At 37.3% G+C, this 25,288-nt stretch overlaps 1 protein-coding gene across 4 annotated transcripts; it reads right to left on the reverse strand.

Moving 5' to 3' along the window:
• Window positions 1-25: 25 nt before the first annotated feature.
• LOC143459128 (uncharacterized) lies at window positions 26-24,608 on the reverse strand. 4 transcript variants are annotated; one of them, XM_076956112.1, is made up of 36 exons: window positions 24,321-24,608; window positions 23,052-23,096; window positions 22,711-22,921; window positions 21,900-22,062; window positions 20,253-20,405; window positions 19,942-20,134; window positions 19,707-19,853; window positions 19,464-19,590; window positions 18,748-18,913; window positions 18,540-18,671; window positions 17,898-18,095; window positions 17,682-17,825; window positions 17,403-17,562; window positions 16,871-17,059; window positions 16,663-16,796; window positions 16,408-16,549; window positions 16,127-16,316; window positions 15,869-16,054; window positions 15,637-15,748; window positions 15,321-15,506; window positions 15,095-15,230; window positions 14,852-14,981; window positions 14,598-14,734; window positions 14,301-14,491; window positions 13,987-14,172; window positions 13,677-13,834; window positions 12,160-12,358; window positions 11,817-12,027; window positions 11,638-11,740; window positions 11,378-11,503; window positions 2,173-11,239; window positions 1,886-2,027; window positions 1,688-1,794; window positions 1,429-1,587; window positions 1,159-1,278; window positions 26-974 (listed from the first exon to the last, which is right to left on the reverse strand). In XM_076956112.1, exons 1-36 carry the CDS (start codon window positions 24,367-24,369, stop codon window positions 897-899), a joined length of 14,277 nt encoding a protein of 4,758 aa, XP_076812227.1. In that variant the 5' UTR covers window positions 24,370-24,608; the 3' UTR covers window positions 26-896. The 4 variants fall into 4 exon arrangements, with proteins under 4 accessions (XP_076812227.1, XP_076812228.1, XP_076812229.1 ...); XM_076956113.1 differs by having other exon boundaries at window positions 11,817-11,982; window positions 12,160-12,361; XM_076956114.1 differs by having other exon boundaries at window positions 1,510-1,587; window positions 12,160-12,361.
• Window positions 24,609-25,288: the final 680 nt, after the last annotated feature.

Here is a 25,288-nt window from a genome sequence, read left to right on the forward strand (position 1 = left end):
ACAGCAAAGCAGACATGCGTTTTGTAGCTACGGTGCTATTGTAAACATACAAAGCCTGTTTGCTGTACACTGGGTTGCATGGGCAGTACAAGTATACAAAAATTGCAACCAAACGATACAAAACATTCCGCAGTACTAAATAACGAAAGACGTCTTGAAAATAGCGCCTCATACGTCCATGCTGATTATAAAGGCACAAAAATAACATAACCAATCTGTAACAAGTAGCCTACCCTTGGCAGTGAAAGCGAGGCATTTGCATTGCTTTTGCAGTAAAGCATGTACGTAAGTTGTTTGCTCGTTTGTATGGCGATTTCAAGTGAGAACATGAAATGTTAAAACGGTTTGTTTGGCACGGATTTGTACTGTAGCGTTTTGATGTTCTCAACTGTAAGCTGCACTTAAGATCAAGTTTTACACCCTCGGACCTTAGGAAGTTGTAGGTAACAACATAACATTGTTCATTAGTAGGCTTACTTATGATGTTATTAACTTGTAAATTTTATACACTTAGGGGTGGTTGAAGTTGAGAACGTACAATAGTTGGGAGGTTAGCTCATAGTTAATGATCAAGCGCAATCATGTGCGCATATTTACAACAAGTTGACGAAAAGGAAATCTACAAGGCTTTCTTTTCCGCTTGAAATTTCAACTAAAGATAAAAAGTAACACACCAGAAACGGTCTGTTAAACATCAACAAACGGTAAGTGTACAGTGTACACAGTAACACTAAGCAACAATAAGACAGATTGGCAATACATAAGACAAAAATTAGTAAAAAAAGCACCAGGACAAAAAGGTAATAGTTCCTGGAATATAGTAAACCGTGGTCTGAGTCTTATGGTCTTATTCTTATCCGCATGGTGCGCACACAGATCTTGAAAGGCCGTTTGGTTCAATAGTTATGCAAGTACAGTTTCGACACAAAGATCCTGCTAAAACAGCACTGCTGTTTTCCAGTAATTCTGTTAGGCTGTGATACACAAATAATGTTGACATAATGGATAGTTTTCAGTGCAGCATATGATCTACTCCAGTATGTACTTTGGCAACGGTACCATACTATCTGACCAACACGATTACAATCAGCGCTCGTAACAGCGTTATGTTATAGTACTGTGTTGTTCAAATATAATGCAAACTTATCCAAAACATACATTTTCCAGCAAACTGGTGTTTATCAAAAACTTTGTTCTTAGATATCTTTTTGCTTTGAAGTCAAGTTCACCAGCAAGACATATGTTACCAGTCCATTGCAAATTCGATGGCATTACATCCTGAAACAAATTAAACGGAACTTAAAACTAGGCATACAGAAAATAAAATAAACACAGTTTGGGAAAGTAATAAGATAAACAGAATATAGTAAACTAAACATTTCGTGGTTAGTAATTTATTATGGTAAAGGAAAAATACAATAAAATTACATTAAATGGATGCTTAACAATCATGTCTGTAGTAAACATTTGGGTGTTAGGAGTATTTGCAGATAGCTTCACAACCATTACTTTGTCGACACTGCATCCATTGAATGCAAACAGAATTCCAGTTTCAGACACCTCACCATCGATTTGTGTAAAGATTGTCTTTAAAGGAAGCATCAAGATTAAAAACGTTAATGTTAACTGTCAAAAACGATCTTAAAAGTTCAGAAAGAAAATTTAGATGATGTTTCAAATTTTGTACCTCGTTGTAGTCGATAAAATATTGTGAAACTGCTCCTGGTTGTAGGGTTAGTTTTGCCAAAAATCTTTTTTGAATATCACTTCCTTGGTGAGGTTCTATTACCGTACCTTTACACAGGATATTATTGTAATTACATTCACTTGAAACACTGCGATAAACGTCGTTCAAACCGAAGTGCTTATATTAGGCATAGACTACCTGAGAATTGATCTGGATTATTTTTATTCAAAACAATGCGTCCAAAGATATTCTTGGTTAAACCAACGCTTGATAGCGATGTTGCTATGTCCAGATTTGTAACTGGGAAACCCGAATCAGGTTGTTTGAAAATGAAGTCAGCCTGATAGGATAAAGTTGAAAAAATTACAACGCTTAACAAAATTTAGAAATTTTCTTAAATCTATAATTATAATTTTATCTTTATGTTTTATACTGCCACATGGGCACTTCGAGAAGCAATCTTTGTTATCAAAAGCGTAGCTTACCTCGAATCTTCCCAATTGTGTACCTTCTAATCTCTGATGAAGATATATTTGGTCTTCTCCGGCGTAGTTGATCCTCCAATCACTCATGTAATGGGAATCAGTCAATTGCATGTTTCCAGTAAGAGTTAATAGCTCAGGCAAATCAGCAAACGGTTGGTTCAATTCAGCATAGAATGTGTGCGAACCCAGTACCCTAGCAGGAAGCTCACCGTCGTACTGCATGGTGCCATTGACTGTCTGTCTCATACTGTTATTTGCATGCCACGATAGAATGACATCTACATTAGCACTATCCGCGTATGAAACAGAAGATGTCCTGAAGGACAAAGAAGATGGTATAGCTAATGATGTCAGTTCATTCATAGCGTGGTTAACTGAGATAGATGCTTCTGAACTGGTGAACTTGTTGTCTGATACGCTCTTCTTAGTAAATCCCTCCAGCTCAACAAATCTTCCAACACCAGATGCACTCAGAACCAGGGATTTTTGTGCATATATTAGATTTTTATAACTGCTTAAGACGGGAAAAACATAATCATACTTAAAAGTAATCTGCATTTTATTGCTATCGTCTTCTGTTTTTAATAGTTCGCTTAGAAAAGGGAAGTTTTTGAAAGATGACAACATTTGCACGTTTTTGCTGCTAGAGACCATTTGTTGTTGACCAATTTCTCCGCTAGCGCCAAACATGAATTGCAGCTCCTTGTCATTCGATGTAGTATAAGTGGTGTTAGTTTTCATTTCCCATTTTCGCTGGTCTTTAAAATTAAACAAATTATTGCTTTGAATATCAACTTCGCTTGGAAAGAAGTCTTCGAGTTCCTCCAAGCTATGACTGAAGGAGAATTTTATTTCAGAATTTGTATACGTTTCTGACATGTTTTTTACATCTAACAAAACCGAAATAGAGGAGAGGGTATTGTCATTCGTAAACGCTTTGAATTCATAATGTAGTAAATTTTCTTCTGTTTTCCCAAAAGTTGCTTCAAGAATGCACGGCGTGCTTTGTTCGTAATCTCTGATTAGTACTGACTTTAGTTTGAAAACGTTTAGCTCTTTAGCCCATACAGTTAGGTTGTAGGTTGCACCTTCGGCAAGGCTGTCATGGTTATGATGTAGCGCGGTATAAATTTCAAGCCTGGCGTTAGTGAAAGAAGGCAAAACGAAGGTCGCTTCGAAAGTAGATCTGCTATCCATGTCAATTATTACCCCAGAAGAAACGCCTTGGTTGATTAAATAGTGCCAACAAATACGAATATTTAAGGGCACTTGAAGCTCATTAAGCGTACGCATGTTATGCATAACAGCAACAACAACTTCCTTTCGGCTTTCATCTTCATTGTTGACACCATAAGTAATTGTTGCGGAAAAGTTAGAACTTCCGTTTTCAGTGGATATAACATTTCTGACCGATAAATCTTTTTCCACGTCAACAAAAAGGCTGTGTTGGATTAGACTTGGGAAAACCGTAGACAATGTTTTCATATTGTGGCTAAATGCAGTATTCATGGTAGATGAGCTACCGATACTATATACAAAGTCAAGTGACAGTTCACTTGTCTCCAGTAAAATATTTTGTGTGGCAATCATTGCTCTGACTGCGGACGAGGAAACAGCAAAGTTGAATGTCATATTACCGTTTACTGTATTAGGAAGCCAAATTTTTTCCAAACCAGCAATGTTATGTTGAATGTTGCACTGTATTTCGTACGGGTTGGTACCGGCATACGCAATCGCGCTGAGCGTTTCGTCACCAAAAAACACTTCGGCTTGAGTAGACATTTCGTTTCCGGAGCTATCGAAACGAGTTAGCACACTCACTTCTGATGGCCACCATCTTTCCAGGACTGAAAAATCATGGCTAGTGGAGATTTCGCTATTAAACTTGCTCAAAGTTTTATTAAAATCCAAAGAAAAACTGAAATGTTTTGGCGCTTCTCCTTTGTTTGTAGATTTCAAAACGAAGTAATAGGACACTGGATCTTCAAGCCAAGTAGAAGCGATATCTAATTTTTTTGCTTCGGGTACGTTCCATTCTTCAGTCAATGCGGGGATATTTTGACGAAAACGCATCGATAAACTCATTTGTACAAAGTTTCTGACTTTCAGATGCCCTGCAATATGCAGTAATTGTAAATTAAAGTTAATGTTTATTCCCATTGTGTATACCTTTGCCTTGGGCCTTGAAAAAAACAGCAGCAGGTTGCTTTCCCTAGGCACACCAAAAATAATAAGAAAATCTGTGTTTTGAATAAGCTGGGCTTTGAACTCCATTCGACTCTTCCAAGATTTTTTAACACCACAAGAGATTGCAAAGCGTGCCCGTTGTGGTCCAACATCTCCGAAATCACTTTCAAAAGCTGTTCTTAATAAAGTTTGAGTCCAACGTACACTGTACAAGAGATGTAAGGTTTCTGGGATAATAGAAGAGTTGAGAACATTGTGTTGAGACTCAAACGTTATCTTGAACCGATTTCGTTTTCGTCTAAACTTCGCCGAAGCACTCGCCTTTCTTGCACCACAAGCAACATCCACATCAAAGACTCGTTCCCCAGATGTAATATGATAGCAAAGAACTATTCCAAATTCTTCTGGAATCAGCAGATCCTTCAAGAGCCTTGCAATATTATGGTTGATGGAAAAAAACAGTCTTTTCTGAACATCGTTCATGTAACCGAAGTTTATCTTCACACTTCGCATATTTAGACCGATTGTCTGATTAAAGATTATGCAAAGGGACATCTTGTGCAACTGAGATGAGAAAGATAGATTTGTCGATGGAAGAAAGAAAGCAAAATCATTGGCAAGGTTTCTTATTTCATTTACAATTTTTATATCAAAAGACAAAGAACTTTCGATATCATACGCCAACGACTGCTCCATAAACCTGTCATCAACCGAAAAAATCCATCCAGCGATGGCACGATAATAGTTAGCTTGCATGTTCACAAATCCAAGAAAATGAACGCGAAGTGGCACTCTGTAGATATCACAAAGTTCATTCATGTCATGGCTGAACTGTAGGTTGATTATATTTCTTCTTTCACCATCGTCCCATCCACAAACAACGGTAGCCGATGCTCGATTTTCTGTCTCATCTTTTACGTTTATTACCTCCAACGTGACTCCATTTCGTAATGGTATAGTTTCAAGTGAAAGTTTTAGATTTCGTGGTATATTGAGCATGCTGGAAAATGGCGACCAATCATGTATTGAGTTAATGTACACACGGACGCTTGTACGCATTTGCAAGTCTGACATTATAACATCTTGCGTGGTTCCTTGAAGAGATAAGTGGGCCTGATATTCGTCAAATTGTACCAAGCATCCAAAAGACACCGATGACAATTTGGATGTATCTTCCTTGCCAGAATATGCAGTTACTTTTGCTTGTAACGGGATGTTGTATTCTGATACCCATTCGGCAACATTGTGGCGGAAAGAAAGCACCGATTCATTTCGACGTGTGTCTTCATTGAACAAATACTCGGTTTGCAACTGAAAGCTATTGCTCTTCTCGTTATATTCTAGGTCAACAGTTGTGCGATAGCCTTTAGGAATGATCCGTATTTCTCCTGAAATGGAAATATGACCTGGAAAACCAGGAAAAGAGTTTTTGATCCAGTCTAGAGATTGTGTAATATTGCCAGATATTTCCCATTGTTGATCACTTTGACGACTTTTCTCCAAATTTATGTCAAGCACCTTATCTTCGACAACTACATGCAGTTGAAGTTCGTTATTGTCGTAATTTGCCCTTGCTTGTACATGAAGTTCAATCTTTGATGCTAGATTGTACCAGATTGATGCTGTATCAAAATCTGCCGTGAAATCTTGCTCCAATGTTGTGCTGAAACGTCGGCTGTTGCGGCCGGAGCTTTCTCCTCGAGCAGTTAGACGAATAACGTTTTTCTTTTGGTTGCGCAAAATCTTTATTTCCCCGACATAACCGCTGTCTTCAATAGCTCCAACAGTAATGGCTAAATAAATGCGACGTAGTAACAATAACTGTGACATGTTATGCTTATTATCAATGCGAACGTTTAGACCTCGGATGTCCGACCAATATACAACACCAGTAGTGTTAAGCACAAATCTATTCATCTGAAATAGAAAACCAGTGCGGTATCCATGAAGTACTTCATCGACGCTTACCGTCACTTTCATTTGCATGGGTATTTCCATACTGGCCAGGACTTCCAGGCTGTGCAATACGGATGAGTCTACCCTGAAAAAATTTGGATTCATCGTCGTTCTGACTGCTACAATTGCAGACAACCCGCGATTGCCGTAAATGAAGCTAGTTTTGAATTCGCGGTCGTCGTTCGATGGTTTGTTGTAAGAAAGTTTAAAATGTGATACCGATGGTATTTGCAGCATTAGTTGTAAAATATCGAAGTTATGGAAAAACTCTGTCGAAAAATTCCACTCGCTACTGTGCAAAGTCAAATTCAAACCTGCTGCCATCTTCATTTGGCTTTGACCAATACGCGTCGATAACTTTATTCCAGCTCTCTGTAACCTGGCATGACCTTGAAGTTGAAATGACATATTGGAGGGAATGTCATAGCGTTCCAGAGCAAATAGATTATGTAAAAACATCGAGGAAGCAGACAGCGTATTTTCAATATGGTTAACTGTATAGTTGAAAGACGCCCGAATACATTGTTTATCAGCACAGCCTTTTAATGAGATAATAACGATGCTTTCTTTGTTTTCTGCTGAGAGTAAGCCGGTTATATCTTCAGGAACGCTCATTGTTTTAAGTAGAGGAAAATCATGTTCGAACTGAATGTTCACAAAATCCGTAAATCGAGCATCATGTGTTAGTGTGGCTGACAGAGAATTGCTTGCTCCATAATTGTTTCTCGTTGAAATTCTAATTGTGCCGCCTTGCATGTAACCGTCGAGAGGGGAATGGCGTGTGATAGTTACATCTAGGTCACGTGATATCCCCAGCTGCAAGAGTACGTCAACATCTTGAGTGGATGCTAAGTAAAGACTATAACCTTTGTTAACTTTATCTAGCTCGACGAAAATATCTAATTGTTCGCGACCAACCCACAATGTGGCGCCCACTTCAAATGATGGTGAGATCTTACGTAGCACGCGGCGCAATGTGAGTTTAGTATTTGTAGGAATTCTAAACAGATCACTTAATACCTCTGCATTGTGGTTCAAGCTAAGACTGGCCTCATGCAGCGCCCGTTTTGTGCCTTTCACGATTTCTTGCTTTGTTGTTAGGAGAGCAATATGGACTGGACTTCTAGACTTGCGGCCAAAAGTAACTTCCATTTCATACAGTTGACTGTTTTCCTTGATTTGGGCTTGTACCTCCAAACGCGAAAAACTCGGAAGTCCTAATTTAAGTAAGCGAGAAATATTTTGCTGTAAGGTCAGGATGGATTCTAGTTGGTCATCAACAAACCGGTAGGTTAACGATTTTTCAATGATGGAAGATTGCTCGATGTTGATTGCCAGTGTCAGTCGAATATCATTTATTTCTCCTAAAGACGACCAGTCGAATGTTCCGCCAGTTTGCCGCGTTGTTAGATCAACATTAACTTCAAACTCTCTCGGTATATTAAACACTTCACTCAAGGTTGCAAAGTCATGTGAAAAGTAAAGAGAGCGAGATATTTGCCGAGACGCATAACTTTCAGCAGACAATATCGGCATATTGACAACTAGTTGTATGAACCGCGTCTGTTGGTCAAGCATCAAACGTGACCTCACAGATAACTTCGCCGCTTCGGCTACAACTTTAACAGTTGCTTGAAATTGCTGGGGATACTGTACTGTGTCACCCAAATATTCAAAGTTTTGTGATGTTGTGTAGATGAAATCGTAACTACCGGCAACCTGATTAGTAAAAGTTACGTCTACATCAATATGCTTTCCGCTGTTTGTTCCTAGGTTAAGGGAAATTCCTGACGATTCAGCTGTTAATCTAAAGTTAAGAGTTCCGTGCATGGATTGTGGAATGCCAAAATTTTGCAATGCTTCAACGTTACTTGAAATTTCAAGTGCTATTAGTCCGGTGCGACTTTGCTGGAATGTTGCGCTTAATCCTTCGCTACTGAAAGTTGCATGAAAATCTTCGTCGGTCCCAGTGGAAAATATCAGGTCTGCTTCTTGTCGATTTCCATTTCTTAATTGACTTACAGTTAATGTGATAGACTTCTGGTAGGGCATAACGTCAAAGTATGGTGCCAATAAAGTCGTTGGATCCAGACTGACTTGCAGTGTACGGCGTTTAACATATTTATACGATTCAGCTTCATTGAGAAAAGAGGCAGTGATCCGAAATGTTTTCTCGTTGACAATAGTATACACGCTACCTGTCATTTGATTATCTCCATTTCTTACTACAGAAAGAGATGAAATAACATTGCTAGGAAAAGGTAATTGTTGGTAACCATTTCTCGAGGTCCACGTCAAGGTCAGAGATTCGTCGCTATCCCCGGGTTTATATATGATTTTTGGTGAAAAACTAAAGCGTGACCCACACGAGGATATGAATTCTAAACCAACCGTATTGTTGGTACCGAGAATAACAGAAAGTTTTATTTGTTGATCTGTGGGAATTTTCAGTGCTTTCAAACTATCAATAGAATGCTCTAGTTGATATACGATGTCATAACCTGAGCCATCAACGTAAAGATCAAACCTAACTTCAGCCGTAAGTCGTTGGTCGAGTAGACCATCGTTGCCATTTGCAGCAAGGTTATGGCAAAGAAGGTAGTGAAAAGAGTAGTATTGATCTTCTGCATTCGATAAGTATCCGAACTTAAACTTGAGGAACTTATAAAGTCGGTCAACTGTTATGTTTACTCTACCTTCGGCGACTTGCCATGGTTCTACTTTCCCAGAAAATGTTAGTAACAAGTTATACGGTACGTTGTAGACAGATTTCAATTCCTGGAAAGATTGCGATAACTCCAGTTTGTACTGATCGTCGGAGTTTCCTGCTTGATTGTTATCTGAAACCTTGAGGTATAAATGGTCTTTTTTGCCATTCTTTGAAACCCGCAAGATATATCCAGCCGTTTTATGAAAACTATGGCTGAAAATTTCCGATACAAGGAGAAATTCAGCTGGCACACCAGCTTTTTGTAAATTTGCAATATTAGTATTTGACTGAAAACTCAAGACAACACTCGTGTCATTGCAATCTAAATGCAATTCCGTTTTTAACGTATTAGTATCATCATATGCGAGACCTGCAGCAACATTAAACCCACAGAAGCATTTAACTTTCTCCAAAGTAATAGATGTTGAAAATCGCCTGCGAAAAAGTTCAGACAAGATTGGGAAATTATGGGATACTTCGAGTACAAAGTCCGCGCGCGATAATACGCCTTCCGGTGTGTGTGCAAAAGCCGTTGTTTCAAAAAATAGTTGTTTAGCAGTCAATGAACGTGAAATTCTGAAAGTTAATCCAGAATGAACTTTTCTTATACTTCCATTAAACTCGAAGTCTTCTGGTAATTTTGCTTTAAGAAGACCTATATCATGTGCGCCTGACAAAAGAAACTCAAAAGCAAAAGGATGTTCATTGTTGCTATTTGCAATGAGGGTAAGAGTTGTTCGGAATGATTTATCAACAAGGTTCAATGTCCAAGATAAGCTTGTGTTTCTTTGATTGCGTCTATCTTCATTGTTTTCGTCCATTCGTATGACAGATTTGAATTGAAGTGGAATATTCCATTCTCTCAGTAGGCGTTTTGAGTTGTGAGAAATGTCAACCGTCAAGCTAGAACGGTAGCTGTTGGTCTTAGTTACGGCTTGATGGGAAAGCTTAAGATTCACCTTGGCAATTCTATCATCTGCTCGATAGCTGAACTCAACATCATCTCCTTCATCACTTCTCGAAATACCAATTTCGTAAACTATAGGAAAACCGGCTTCCTTTAAGGCTTGAAATGAGTGTACGTTGCTAAAGTTGACTCGTGTCCCCCTACCTGAAAGTGGGAGTTCCACCCCAAGACGTGAATTAACGGAAGACGATTCAATTGTAGCGTCTAACTCCAGTGCATACTTCTTTAAGGGGTTCCAAGCTAATATTGCAATCGATTCAAAAGTACTTGGCAGTAAATCGACATTAAACGTTTGCTCTAGCACAAATCGAATTCTGTATATAAGTTGACTAGTTGACGATGGTATGTTCACAGATGTACCAGCTCTAATCAGGTTGGTTCCATCAACTGATGCAGCAACGGTTATTTCTTTGAGTGACAAACTGTTGGTAGAGTTTGCCCTTATAACCAATTCTCTTGGAAGACTTAACAACTCTGTGAAGGTCGGAATTTTTTGCATAATCACCAACTGTGCTTCGTTTTGCAAGAGATTGATTTTACCTCGCACGGCAAATGTTATGCTTTGCAAATCGAATAAGGATTGAAACTTCTGTGAGAAATTTATGATATCTTTAGTTTTCTGCACATCAAATTTCAAACAAAGCTCTTGGGGTAACATCTTGAAAAGCCCAAGGAATTTTCTAGGATTGTGCATCCATTGCAAATCAGACGTTAGGCTGTTATCTTCGCTGTGGAATGTAGCATTGAAGTGGAACGCTTCTACATTATCCAGTAAAAAATTAGCAGAGATGAGCTGTCCGTTTGGGTTAACTCTGAAATTTTTTACTAAGTGATAGGAGGTTATTGGAGGATTCAATAAAAGTGAAGGTGGTAAGTTTCCTTCTAATGTGAGCACAACAGCCATATCAAGGTAGTTCGAGAATCTTACTTCTAACTCCTGGTTAAAACTGAAATTTATACTCGTATTTGGAACATTGACGTCTACAATAAACCCAAACGTATGCTCAAGATCAAAACATTCCGTTTGTGAAATAGGATGAGCAAATACACTTGCTTTTAAGCCAAAAAGGTTTGGTTTAAAAGGTTTGGTTTGGTTTTCAGCCATGTTCGCACTACGTGTGACGTTCATAATGATGTCAATTCTGTTTTCAGTTGAACTCCAAGCACCAAACTTTGGTGATACTCTGTTCAACTTACCGTTAACTTCCACGTGTTTAACGGCATGAGAAAAATCCTTCCATTCAACCCTAAATTTGTGCCTTATTATAGCCACTGAAAGTAATAATACGGTTTTCCAATAACGAATTAAATTTCATCCAACTACATTATGAAGAAATTTAGAACATTACGAATTTTTTACTGGAAAATGAAAGTTTATGACGCACCGTGCGAGTAAACTGCGGCTTGCTACAACAGAGTTTGGAGCAGACGAATTCAAGTCCATTTTTTCTTTTATACTTTCAGCAACTATACCAAGGTAGGTATCATCTTGAGATAATGTACATTCAACTCTACAACACAATACGAGTATGACGTATATGCTAATTTGCTAAAGCTTACAACTTTTTATGGTGAGGTTTATCTAATTTAGAACGTTTAGGAGAATTGCACTAACTCAACTAAGTTGTCAAAAATGGTTTCTTACCTTTTCTTTGTCACAGTTTTTGTAGATGTTGCCAACGATTCGTCGACAACTGAAGCATTCATGGATAATCCACGATTCCATTGCGACTGGAGGATAGTAGACACTACCTCGGAAAAAAATCTCACATTAATAACGGTTAAAACAACTACGGTAAACATGCTGTGCAATTTTTACGATACCATTAATTCTGTAACCATTGCCCTTGGCCTCCGTTTTTGACCATTGTGTGGCAAAGAATAGAATATCTTCGGAAGATGGCCGGATGAGGAAAATATCTTCTACGCTGTATTCTTCGCTTTGACTACCGATTGCAGCTGACTGCGGGCGATGTAAGTGCAGCAAAAGCTTTTTCACGTCACTCTCATTAGTAACATTGACGTTCATTTGAAGCTATTTTAAGAGTTATATTTGATTGGTAAATACGGTATAAACATTTACTGATAAAGTCTTTTCACTATATGTACAGCATTATGTCGACTAGCTGTTTCTTTCTTGATGAAAATACGTTTGATGAACTCTCACCTGTAACCCAACAGCTCTTCTTAAACCAAAGTTCACGGAAGCATTGTATCGATCTTTGGTTGGTTGTGTCAGGATTTGTAGTGAAGAGATATCTCCCCAAGGCGTGCTCAACATGAATTTCATTTCCAAATTAAGCTTATGTTTTGAAGATTTGTTTGACATGGTAAAATGAACGTAAAGTGGCTGGGCATGTCTTGAGCTTCTTAACAATAAACATAAAGTTACTAATGCTTCTTGAACTAGATGAGACAATAATTTTGTTTAAACTGTATAACTTATTGCATGCAGACTTAACTTGTCTCATGCACGCTCGCACTTTATTCGTTGTTTATGTTTATATCCAGGAAAAATACTTATAAAGGTTTTTCTATTATTTTTTACCACATGTCGCTGCAAGCATATTTCCAGTTTTACTATTTTATTTGGATTGCATAAGCCGATGGTTCTTAACCCCTGGGTTGCGACCCAAGCATTGGTCGCGGAGCCTTCGAAAATGGGTCGCGACTGGATCCTGGCTACGACACTGAAAGTGGATATTTCTATATCTGCTCTATTCTATACGATACGCGAGAGGCCTCCAAAATAAGTACTGTACAACATACTCATAATTCAAAGTGTGGGGCTGGCGCTGAGACCACCCGCGCGCCCGAAGTTCTCTGAGGTGCGTTCCACCTTGTCGTATCGCACATCAATATGGCTGCTGATATGTATAACTGAAGACGGAAAACGACATGAGATGCGCCCTCACCACCCTAAAATCAAGATTTCAACAATTGTGCGACGCCGAACAGTACCAAGGCGCACATTAAAATGAGAATATTAGATGCTGTGCTGCATTTCTTTTTCTGTTCTTTTTGTTTTATATTTGTGATATTTGTTCTGTGTTTGCGTCGTGAGCAAAATAACAGGGTTTCTTAGTTTTAAGCGTGGAAGCTTCGAAGTTCGTTTATTACTATTAGGTCACCACTTGGGTCGCAACCGCTCCCACAGATAAGATTTTGGGTTGCGGCAAAAATAGATTAAGATTTATAATTATATATAAGATTGATTAAGAACCACTGGCATAAACACTCCGTTGCGTGGATATGTCGTGTGGTATAACTTTTTGTACTTTTTAAATGATTTCAGTGCTCTCTATAATTTTAAGCCCTGTATCGTCGTTGTTTGCACCCATTCGTAGCATATCACTTACACTTGACTTCCGCTAGGCATGAAACGCCGAGGTCTGAAACCTTTACTCGTCCTCAGGGAAAACACGTAGGGTGTTTCTATGTAATTTGAAATCAGTGTACATTTGGTGCTTGACTAGGATGGTTGCTCATTACTATATTTGAATCTCTTTGTACCAAGTTGTTTTTTATGAATTGGGCAAAATGAATGTCTTGCCACATATTAGTACCGTACCGTTTTATCTGGGGCAATGAATGGTGTAAACTAATTTTACAAAGTTGGCTAATGCGTTTGGCAATTAGCGGTCTAAGGATCCTGAGACAAAGAGTATTTCACGTAACACATACCTGAATGCTCCTGAAAAAACGATGGCATTATTTCCAGCAGTGGACCAATCAGAAATATGCTTTAGGTTTGCTTTGTAGTCAACGTCAAAGCTTGGCACTGACAAACTCCACAATCCCTCCAAATGAAATTTGTTTTTCGTGGTTCGATTTGTTAACAGCTGAATAGAAGCCACAAAAATATTTTCAGATTGTCAATAACTTTTAAATACAGTACTTCCTATCGAACATTTAGCACTTTTATAAGAAGTGCTTATATACATGAATACAAGGGTACAATAATACATGATATTATACCCAGTACAACTCAAACCTGCTTAATTGCAAACTTATTTGTGTTAGATTTCTCGTTGTATTGTGCTCCGTAGTCAATAGTTAGTGACGATTCCAAAACAGAATTTGTATTTTCTTGCTTCAGTAAAATCTTATGGTTGAGAGGTGGAAATTGTGACGTTGAAACTTCTGTCGCAATGTTCCATTTTTCCTGGTTCTTTATTTGCTTTTCGCAATATTATAAACAAAAAAAATAAAAAATATAATATAAAATAATTTTGATAAACAGAGTTAGTTGCGCTGTGTTGGAATTATCAAATTATTTATGGTAAACAACCATTGCTTTCAACCTACCTTATACGACAATTCAACAAAATGTTGCGGAAGGCCGAGCAACTCATAACTGAAACCGAAATGAGTTTTGTCACTTCCATCTTTGCTGGTTATGAGCAGCTGCCCTTCGATGTTAAGATAACCTGGAATCGTGACCTGTCCAGACCCACTGTAACGGCGACGTTCGCTGACGTGGGATACAGTTGCATCTCCTAAATTGCAATTGTTCAATTTAAGCAAAAGCAAAACTCAAATGACTATACGGGAAAAATAAAACAAATGCCACACAAAATACATATACAATAATGCGTCGTTCACCTCGAAGTATAATAGGTTCCACCAATACATTAGTCAAATCAATTCTACATTCAATTTGACCGTCGCCACTAAATGCAAACAATCCAGTGATTGTAGGAGGATTCGCCTTTAAATTCGGAGTAAGGATTTGAGCTCGGCTGTTCAACAAAATTCGATTTTATTTTGTAAACATGAATTAGTTTGATAAGATTTCATTTGACTTTGCCATGTTAAACATGGCAGTACGGTATGTGTTGATATGAAGGTTAGCTTACCCATTCCAAAGATGACCTCCAATTCTCGACTTTTCATATGCCATGTTACCCTCAACTCTGTACGTTTGTAAATTGTCGATAGTGACAGTAATGTCTGCACTTTTTTCGGATTCCGTAACATGCCGGTTTGCTGTTAAAACGAGATGTATTGATTGAAAGCATCATGAAAGTAATTTAGCTGGTAACAAAAGAGGTTATTCTGCAAGCTGAGCAACAAGTACATAACTAAAGTATGTGCACTACCTTGAATAAGTAATGAACGTTGAGATGTAGCTAAACGACAGCTTATATTGTCATCATATGCTGCAAATGCAAGGTCAAATCTTGCATCACGATTGACAGAAGAACCGGGTGTTCCAATAAAGAAATACACGTTTAGCTGCAGATTGAAAAGCTCTTGTAGTAATACAACACTGGTTATACATTGCAATACAAATCAGAAAACTCAAACGCAACGTAACCCACGTACTTGTTCTGGGAGAAGTAAATTTGGAGATGGATGGAAGCCATATCCAGTTTCTATCAAGTAATGTGTTAAGTTAGGGTCTGTCTTGCGAATGTTAAATTTGTAATCAGCATGACCAGCAAGGGGGAAAAATGGAGTCATATCATCAGCCATATTGGACGGATTAGATCTCGAGGATTTAATGCAAAGCTGTAATGATTAACTATCATTTAGCACTTAAAAAAGGTTTATGTTTTGATAAGTTCTAGCAAATTTTCTGTAAAATTCGCTTTGTATAAAGCAGATTGTATAGATACTAATGTACAAATAACTTAGGTACCTGAATTCCCAAAAGATGGCTTTGGTCATCGCTACACCAAGATGATTTCTTTTCAGGTGAGGATGATACAATCTGGGAACGCTCGTTTTCTTCAAATACGAACAAGTTTGACCTAAAATAAAATTTCAAAAAACAAAACTATAATTTCTTCATGTTTGGATGCAAAATTTACAAAAAATTAAGTTAATGCATGTGTTAGATGCAATCTGCAACATTTTATATACAAAGTTACTTGAAGCTAATAACATCCATTTGATCTTGAGGAACATCAATTCGAAGGCGAAAATTTTCCCCTTGCACAAGAGATACTGTTCCATTGATATTCAGTGACGTAGACAAAGTGGTTTTTAACTCAATTCCTGCTTTTGTTAGCGGGCCAATATCAATCGACATAGTTGCTGAGATTTCAACAGCGCCTCTGCAAAATGTGTTTGTCCTTGAAAAATAACTTGAAATAAATGGCGTGTGATTATTTCGCGATAATGTTTACTTTGGTTTGAGGCGTCCTGTTAAGTAAAATCCTTCAAAAAAAATTTTGTTCAAGTCCATCTGGCCTCCGACAGAAACATCTAAAGTGGATATACCGGTAACGTCAAGCGTAAGGGGTAAACCAGACATAGTTGGCACCACTATTTTGCTGTCAGCCAGTAGTCTGTGATGCTGAAACGACCAATCAGATCCTACAACAAGCAAAGGATGGTAACAAAACAAACATCAAAAAAAGAGGAGGAGACCACTTTAATACGATAGAAAAATTCTTCAAAAGTAAACCTGTGATCAATTTATACAGCATCTGGATTCCTTCAAACCATGAACCATGTTGTATTGACTCGGCAATTTCGGTTTGAAATGTCGAAAACGCTAATTCATTGCCAAACATTCTGAAGAAAACTGAGGCTGACGGCTCTTCCAACTGCCGATAAAACAGCAAGTTATATAAGCAACATTTAAAAGCCATGCTATCTTTGGTAACATAAAAAACATATAAGTTTTAGTGCAACTACATCTGATTGTATATAGTCTTACCGTTGGTGTCGCTTGTTGGTGTCTTCTTTCTATTTCTTCCAGTTTCCTATCATAGTTGCTAATCGCACCGCGCTTGTTTTTTTCACTCCCCTCATTACTTTTAAATCCAAGAAATGCCGACAGAAGTACACTTTCTGAACGCAAAGGCTCAAAGTTAAAGTTAATTCGTGTCACGGCAGCCCTGGAGAGCTTGTAACAAAAGATCTACCTGTGGCAGACGGACCAAACATTCTTTCCAGTTGTCGCTCAAGGCCTTGTACTCTGCCACCGATTTCAAAGAGATTGAATGCAGCTCCGAAAACATCAACCGTCAGATTAAGCCTAGCACTTCGAGGAATGAAGGAAGTAGTTGACCAAACAAGGTCACCGTCCAATTCAGCTCCGAGGTTTAAGGTTTCTGCATAAAAAAAAACATAATAAACAGAGGTCGATCAAAGAATCATTTTATATGATATAAAATGTTCTATTAAAATAAGAAAACAATCTATATTTCATAGAATTAGAAACTGACGATGCCTTCTAGGACAAAAAAAAATATTTCTGAAACAAAAACTACGTTCTGATAGATTCAAAAACTTTGCTAATTTGGCTTTGACAACACCGATACACGGATTATTACCAGATCCACCCTTGACTATAACAAAGATCTTGGATAAAACTATATTATTGCATTTATATGATATAGTGATAACATGCTTTCATTCTGTCATTGCAAGGTGCATGATTACGATAGAAATTACCAAAGTATAAGGACTTTTCATAATATCCAGAGAATTTTTGTTTGTCTTTGCTGAACTTATCGGAGAGATCACTAATACTAAACAGTTTTTTCATGTACTGCTTAAGTGGATCAGCTGATTGGCCAATTTCCATTACATGACGCCATATGTATGACCCAACCTAAAACAATGAGTATGTAAACTATCTGCTACAAAATAACACCAAAAGGCGTCCAAATATTCAGATTATTAGTTAAATTGAAATTAAAAATTTGTTAAATTTGTTGAAAAAACAATCACCTGATTGACTTCTTCCGATTGCATCAAATTTATTACGAGACGAACTACTTCAAAGGACGGACATTGCATCAGGGCCGAATAAGCCGCAATTCTGATTTCAGAATCTTCCGAGGCATCTGAGAGGATTTCCCTCAATGCGAAGCGCTAAATCGTTATAAAAGGCGTCAACACATAACAAAGGTCAAACAACTCTTGGACTACTTGTAAAAAACCTACATCTGACGCACAAGCTTGGCGTCGAAACGAGGCTATGGCCGCAAGTCTTGTGGTCGGGCTGTTCCGTTTCTCTGATATGCAGGAGTTCAGTACGGAGCCGTCGGTGGTTACCGCGGCGTTGCCCAACGCTTTCAAAGACAAAATAATTCGACGATTTTGACTTTCGTCCGTGGTATGACAATTAACGCCAAGTGGTTCCTAACACAAAATGAAAAATTGAAAAATGTGTACAATGTGGACTGTGGTAATCGAAAACTATTTTATGCTAATTACACTCAGCAGAAAAGTTAGCAAGCATGCAGACATTACAAATTCATGACTGAATCTTTTGTCAACCTTAATTACGTTGGGTGATAGTAAAATTTAAACCAAGTAATCTCACGATTAGTTAGTTACAGTATTTTAATAGCTTTGGTGTCATATTCGTTTGGTCTCAATAAATATACATTATTGTCTAAAGGTGGCCTAAAACAGCATCCATATGGGAGCAATTATGTAGTTATGCCTATAAGGGCAGCCGTAACCATTTGCAGCTAGATGAATGACACTTAAGGCAGAGCAGTGCTGGCCAGATTAGCAGGCGGAGAGAAGCATAATAAGATATTTATGTGATAAAATATACCGAATCTAGCTCCGAGTTACCTTTAAAAAAGCAACAACTTCAGAAACCACATCATATTTCATGCAACTTTTGTGGTCCAAGCAAAAACGGTAAACAAGCGTCCCAAGCGTCAAAAATGTTTCTGTCGTCGGCTCTGGACTTCTAATCAAATCCTGCATGATTAAAATGCATTGTATAATGTATTCTGACCATCAACATTAAAGTATAGACAAAGGCTCGAAAACATACCAGGACCACTGCAATGGTTTTCTTCGTTGGCTTTGAGACCATGGATAGGGCAGAAATCCAAGCGGATTTCTGGTCTAATTTTACTGCGTTAGATTTAATCATGTCAATGGCAAACTCCACACAAGCATCTTTGTCGCACATTGGAATAGCGTCAAGAAACATTTGCCTGTAAAAGATTGGGTATGTCTATAACTGTTTGCCAAAGCAAAACACGGTGGATCACGTATTTAAAATTCTCAATTATAGGCAGTCAACGTATGGGCTGAAAGCTAAATCCGAAGTACACTAAACAATCCAAACAGAGCTGATAACAACCATTTGTATGTCTATGCATATAAGCTACATTTGTGGTACAGTACCACTTAGTTTTCTCATGTTTACTCAGAAATTATTATTGTTAGCGTACAAATTTGTTTCTTTTCTTGAGTTTTGAAACAATTACTATTTAATATAATTAAAGTTTATTGCGGGGTCTCTTTACTTATAAAGCTATGAAATTCTTTCAAAATAGTTTGCTGAAAAACGACCAAAATGGGTCGTTTCCATGTATTAGTGGAATGACAGCAATGAAACTATAGCTGCAAAGTTTTAAACAAAGCCAGACAATTTCATGCATGTCACCATCGAGACTAGTATTGCAGCTTTGAAGCTCACAAGACTTCATCAATGTAGATGACGATGTAAACTACACCAGCCTAGTTACAAATTCGACAAACCTTATTTTTTCTTGTTGTATTCTACATATATTACCAGCCTCGATTGCGTCCCATACAAAGCGTATGCTTGTTTTGTTCAAACGTTTCATTTCGGTGACGACTTGCAGAAAGGCGGAAGGCATTGTTTCTATCAAACACTTATTTTAAATTACAGCAAAGTAGCAGAGGCATAAAACTCAGTGCTGCTAAACTTTTGTTAAGCTCTTAATTGAATTACAATTCAAGAAGTTATGAGTCGCCAACCTGTAGGAGCATTTGCGTTAATAAGGTCACATGCATCTTCAATTGCTGTTGTAAGTGTGAATGTGTCGCTGTTGACATCTTCGGTTCCCTTGCTTAATATTTCTTCATAGGCTAATGTAGTTCGTCGAATTTTGCGCTCGGAAAAAGCTTAAGTTATGAAATGTAAATGTTTGCATGCTGAAATTTTGTCAAACTTATAAATACACCATGACCATCGTGGATCAGTAAGGCTTACGTGTTGGGCCATTGTTTTCAGATTGTTGACTCATTAGCCTTAGCTTTTGGGTGACAGTTGTTTGCGCCCTGTTTCCGCGATATGACAACGGTCTGAACAAATGTTCTTCTCGGCATGACGTCTGTCTAAGGATACCTTCTTTTGTCCATGTTTGGTTACAGTCTTGTGTGGAAGCCAGTAAAGACTGGCGACTCTGAAAATTAGTACGATAGCTTATTATTAATAGTATGCATGCTACTAAGCTTATTCTACGTTACTTGTCCGTCATTGTTGACGCTAAAGTAACTAGTAAATTAGGTAAATTGACCTACCGAATCAGCTTGGTATTGGACATATAACACTGATGTGTACGGTGTGGACCTGTCATTTGCGCATTGCATTAAGTCTTTTGTTTTTCTCACAGTGATAGTTGCGCCATTGTCTTGTTGGCGGTACCTCGTCTCGCAGTTGCCAACAACGTCAAGCTAAATTCAAAATATTGGAATGTTTTTTTTAGACGAGAAAAATACTGTATACTAGCAAAATGCTGCTGCGGGAAGTATATATTGTATAGTACTGTATCGTCTGTATGTATCGAATAAACTGCCAATAAATTTTAATCAAAATTCTTGGTACCGAGCAATAACAGAGTCAAAACGCTGAAGAACATGCATGTTCTATGTATTATAAGTATACTTATAACACGGACGTTTTACTTGCCACTGCAAAAATATTATCAAGCCATACGACATCATGTGGCGACCTGGAATCGTTTGTCCTTGAACCTACGTCTACGTCTACGTCATCTACTTGCATCGGTAATGATCGCAATTGGAATTGAAACGTTACATAATTACATGTCCAAAGTATCTTACACGCGGCGACTATTCGAAAGGCTATAGCGCTTATTCTAATTACATCGGAAATTTTATTACCTTGCATAATAGTTGGTTTACAAGTATGTTAACCTTATTTTATTCATGTGGTTTTGTAAATACTGTAGTAGGCTACTACCCAAGTGTAGCTGGATCTCGCCCACTATTTGGCGGGCTATTACGAGAAACCCGTATTTGTAGCTATAGCGTGGTCATTTTGTATACAGCAGACATAATGGCCAAAATTTTATAGCCTATCTCGTGATTTTGTCACGACTTACGTTATACTCAACATTGATTTTACACTTTGATTTATATCCTCAATCAAGCACAGCTGTAGACAACAGTTTTTGATTTTTTGAATTCTGCCCTTTTGTCGTGATTTGTATAAAAAAAGCGAGAAATCTAATTGCAGTATAGCTCACATCTTGGTTGTGCCAGGAACATGCCGCTGAGCGCAATACAATATCAGTAAAGTAAAAATACAGTCGTCTCAGCGCTTGAATATATTGCCAATTTTCTTGGCTTCAACCTAGTATGTTTGTAAGTTACAAACAGGAATGTCATCTATTACACCACGGCAGGTTTTTATGATTTGTCTTCATTATGATAGGACTGCTTATGTTATTTTGAAAAAAATAACTTGCTAAGTGTTTTGAAATAGAATGAAACGTATTAGCCTACAGATTACGTATATTAAATGTTACGAACTTAAATCACTAAAGAATCGTTTTACGCGATTGCCTTTTATGGCAATAAGCTGGTGGTCATAGGCAAACAAGACAAATAAAGACGAAGATGGACGCAGAGTCGGCCACCCAACAGGAGGTCTATACTTAATTGACTGTATCTCTGCTTCTATTATTTCGCTTTTGCTCTGCAACATTCGAAAAGTTCATCCCAAAATTACCATTTCTGACAAAACTACGAACACTGTTTTGATAAAATGCAATCATTTTAAAGATAAAAAACTTCATGTTTTTATGTTTAGTATGATTTTTTTGGCCATTACAAAATCCATAGTTTGTGGCCGGATCCCAGTCCCACTTGGGTATAGAATATAAAGTCTTAAGTCCATGCCATAGCATAAGTCTATCTAAACACCTCTTTTCCTTCTTCCTGGCCCCGACTAAAAGAATTTTGCATGGCTGAAAGAAAGCCCCTTTTAATATTGAGTACCCATGTATTTTCTTCTTGATGGGGATACAATTCATGTATTCTTCCATCTTGCCAGTTAACTTGGAGCGGATATCTTGACAGCAGTTCTCTATAACCAAGCATATAACACGGAGACTTGTTTAGTGCTGTGCTGTGTCAATGTCAGAAAACTAAGGAAAAGGCGAAAATGGATATTTCAGTGTAATGAAAAGTGTATAACAAACTAAAAACTCAAGCAAAAAGGCAGTCATAAACCGGTTGGTTTGTAAACTATAACATGTTAATTGCAACAGCATATAATATTACATCAAACTATTTTAACCGAATCTGAAATAACAGCAAATCCCCTCCACGAGCTTACATGGTCATTATATGAAGAAGGCGATTATATTTAAGAAGATTTCAAACGCGTTTCGACCCCATTTGAATCAGTCATTAATCTTGTTAACTAGTTACCAGGGTAATTTTTGAAGCAGTTAATACAAATGTCTATTTGTTTGATTTTATAGCCTTGAGAAAATTGAAAATAACGACAAATCATCGTGATGCAGGTTTCAGATATTATTATTAGTTCATTGCTATTAGTTCAATTATTAGTTTAGTGCTCAATGGAAGACTTTATAAACAGCCAAATCATTAGGAAATAGCCTACGATAAGATCCAATAAGAAAACCAATTTGACAGAACCTTATTTTTTTAATGGAACATTTTTTAAAATAAATCAATAATTTGATTAAAATCCAATCCATTCACTCACCTTAAATTACTTTGGGCAGACATTGTGTTGGATTCCACATTCTCAAAGGTAATCACGTGTTCGCATTTGCTTAACACTAATACCTTGATACGGGAGTTGAACCCAGCACTTCCGCTTTGTTGATCAGATGTCCCGGTAATGCGGCTGACTGTCGAGGTTTCGTATTGATAAATGTATGTTTGTCCGGGCGCAAAATTTGTCTTACTGCTTTCTGTAAATTGTAATGTAGAAAATTATGCAAAAGCTTTACCTCAACCTGTAAAGCAAAACAGGAAGGTATTGCAAACAAACGTTGATGGCTCAAACAATCGCATTTAAATTGTACTATACTAATATTTTACCTGTGCACAACATCGAAAATGACTTTGGCTTTGTTTCAATGCGTCCTGAGAACAAAGACTTTTAATTAACAATTAAGATTGTGAAAGTAGCGCTATACAGACAAATTAAATCCTACACTAATAAGATAAAACAATCGTAGAGGTATATACACGAACAGACGCTTTACTTAAATACTGTAAACAACTTTTGTGTAGTTTTATATTCCGTTTCAAAGTGTTGTTATAATCTATTTGTGACGGGAAGCAATCCGCACGTTTTTCACGCCTCCTGTGGTTGATCGATGGTTCACTGGATATGGAGCGAACCACTTTATACTATGATCGTTTAGTAAATAAAAAACTCTTTGATATGACGTGGTAATGATGGAGGCTAAACGTAATAAGACCCCGAGTTTAATCAGGGTATTTCTATTTGAAAGAACTATTCACATGCATTGACAATTGACATAATGTAGATTTCTTGCAAACTTTTGAAAAAGAACAAGCGTATTGAGTTAGTCGCAGCTGTTTCAGGCGTATATACGTGTAAAAGTAAAAAGGATTGTTTTACATGTATAAACGTATACATGTATACGTATATGTATACATCCGGGAAAATCAGTAAACAATTCTAAAGTTGACAATTTTCGCATGACACTTTTACTATTAGACACGCGATCATTGAGACAAATACGAAACGCTCCCGGCGGGTGCCAAAAACTGCAACCTACTTTGCTTATTCAAGCATTTTGTGGGTCATTATTTAATTGTTTTATGCAACCGCCTGTTAACAAATATGATTTTTAATGTAAATCTAAGATGAAGCTGGTTGCCTTGAATTTGGTTATCAGTTATGTATTTTTCATTCATTTACTTATTCGTGTAATCAGGTAAAGTTGTTTAGTATGCCAATGAAAAAGTAACCAAATGTGTAACCAGAAAACCGGTAACCAATTCTATGCTGATTAAAAACAGAAATGTATCAGGAAATTACTATCTCGGAATGTTGAAGATAATTCTCAATAATTTATAGGCCTAATATAATTGTAATATATAATATAAACGACAATTCTCAATAATGACTCAATAATTTTAATTTAGCTTTTTAGATGCAGAAAATTACGTTTTCCATAGATTTTGCTAAATTATATAGTTACTCTGTCATGACGCTAAAATTTTATGCAATCTTGTTTATTTGTTCTTAATTAATATCACTCTGCCCCATTAAAAGCTAAAAACAACTCATAGTATATGAAATCATATGCTGTATGAAAAAAACGTAATGTATACTTGCAAAGCAGCATGCGATAAGAGAGATAGTCATCCACACTTCCTTCATTTTCTTCAATCCAAATCCACTTCTGTTTAAAATGAACCTTTGAGATTTGCTTGAGGTGGCTGTTTCACTTTTACCATCGAAAAATTGTTTTCATTCTCAACAAACTTCGATCCATCCCTTACTATGCTAACTTTTCGCACTGTGAGCGCTATTTAAAGATATAATAAATTTTATCAAATTTGTGAGTGGCAATTCCGTTTAACAAGTCTTGTCTAGAGACAAATTTGAAATGTGCAATGTGGTTTGTGACTTGCTGTTTTAAAGGCGTTTGTCGCGTGACGCCCTTGCAGCAGGGTGCTTTGCGTTTTTTGTCTGAGCAGAAAAGAGAAAAAAGAAACTAGGTTGCATAATAGGTTCATAAAAAGAAGAAAGTAAATTTACATAAAGCTGATTAAAAGTTGTTCCTTTCCCTAATAAAACGTTTCGGACATCTAGCGGGTTTATGGTAGATGCATCCTGCATGTACGTATATAGCTTTGTCACGCAATATTCGCTATTATGAGATGATATTGTAATGTATAGCATTGACGGTCATTTAATCATTATTTTTTAATTTTCTTTGTCGTAAAAATGCTTGCATGAATTCCTTCAATTCCATAATCAATGTTTATATGCATAATCTTCAACTTAGTTGCTTAGTGCAATGTAGATATCATCTAAAAATTGTAGATTACAATATTAAGATTAATTATTGCATACGTTTATGTTACGGAAAGTTGATATATGTGGCTTGACTCTCAGAAAGCCACCACCGTTTAGGCCTAGGGGGTAAAAAGTAAATATATATGAGCGCGGTACTTAATCAAAAAACATTATACGGTCGTGGCATCGCATCAAAAACTGAATGTGTGTTAGTACATTCTCCCAATACATCTTTCAGGATTACAGAAAATTCTTTGAAGTAACTTTGCAATTATCA

This window comes from Clavelina lepadiformis, chromosome 5 (assembly GCF_947623445.1).
Source record: "Clavelina lepadiformis chromosome 5, kaClaLepa1.1, whole genome shotgun sequence".
In the NCBI taxonomy this organism is placed as follows: domain Eukaryota; kingdom Metazoa; phylum Chordata; class Ascidiacea; order Aplousobranchia; family Clavelinidae; genus Clavelina; species Clavelina lepadiformis.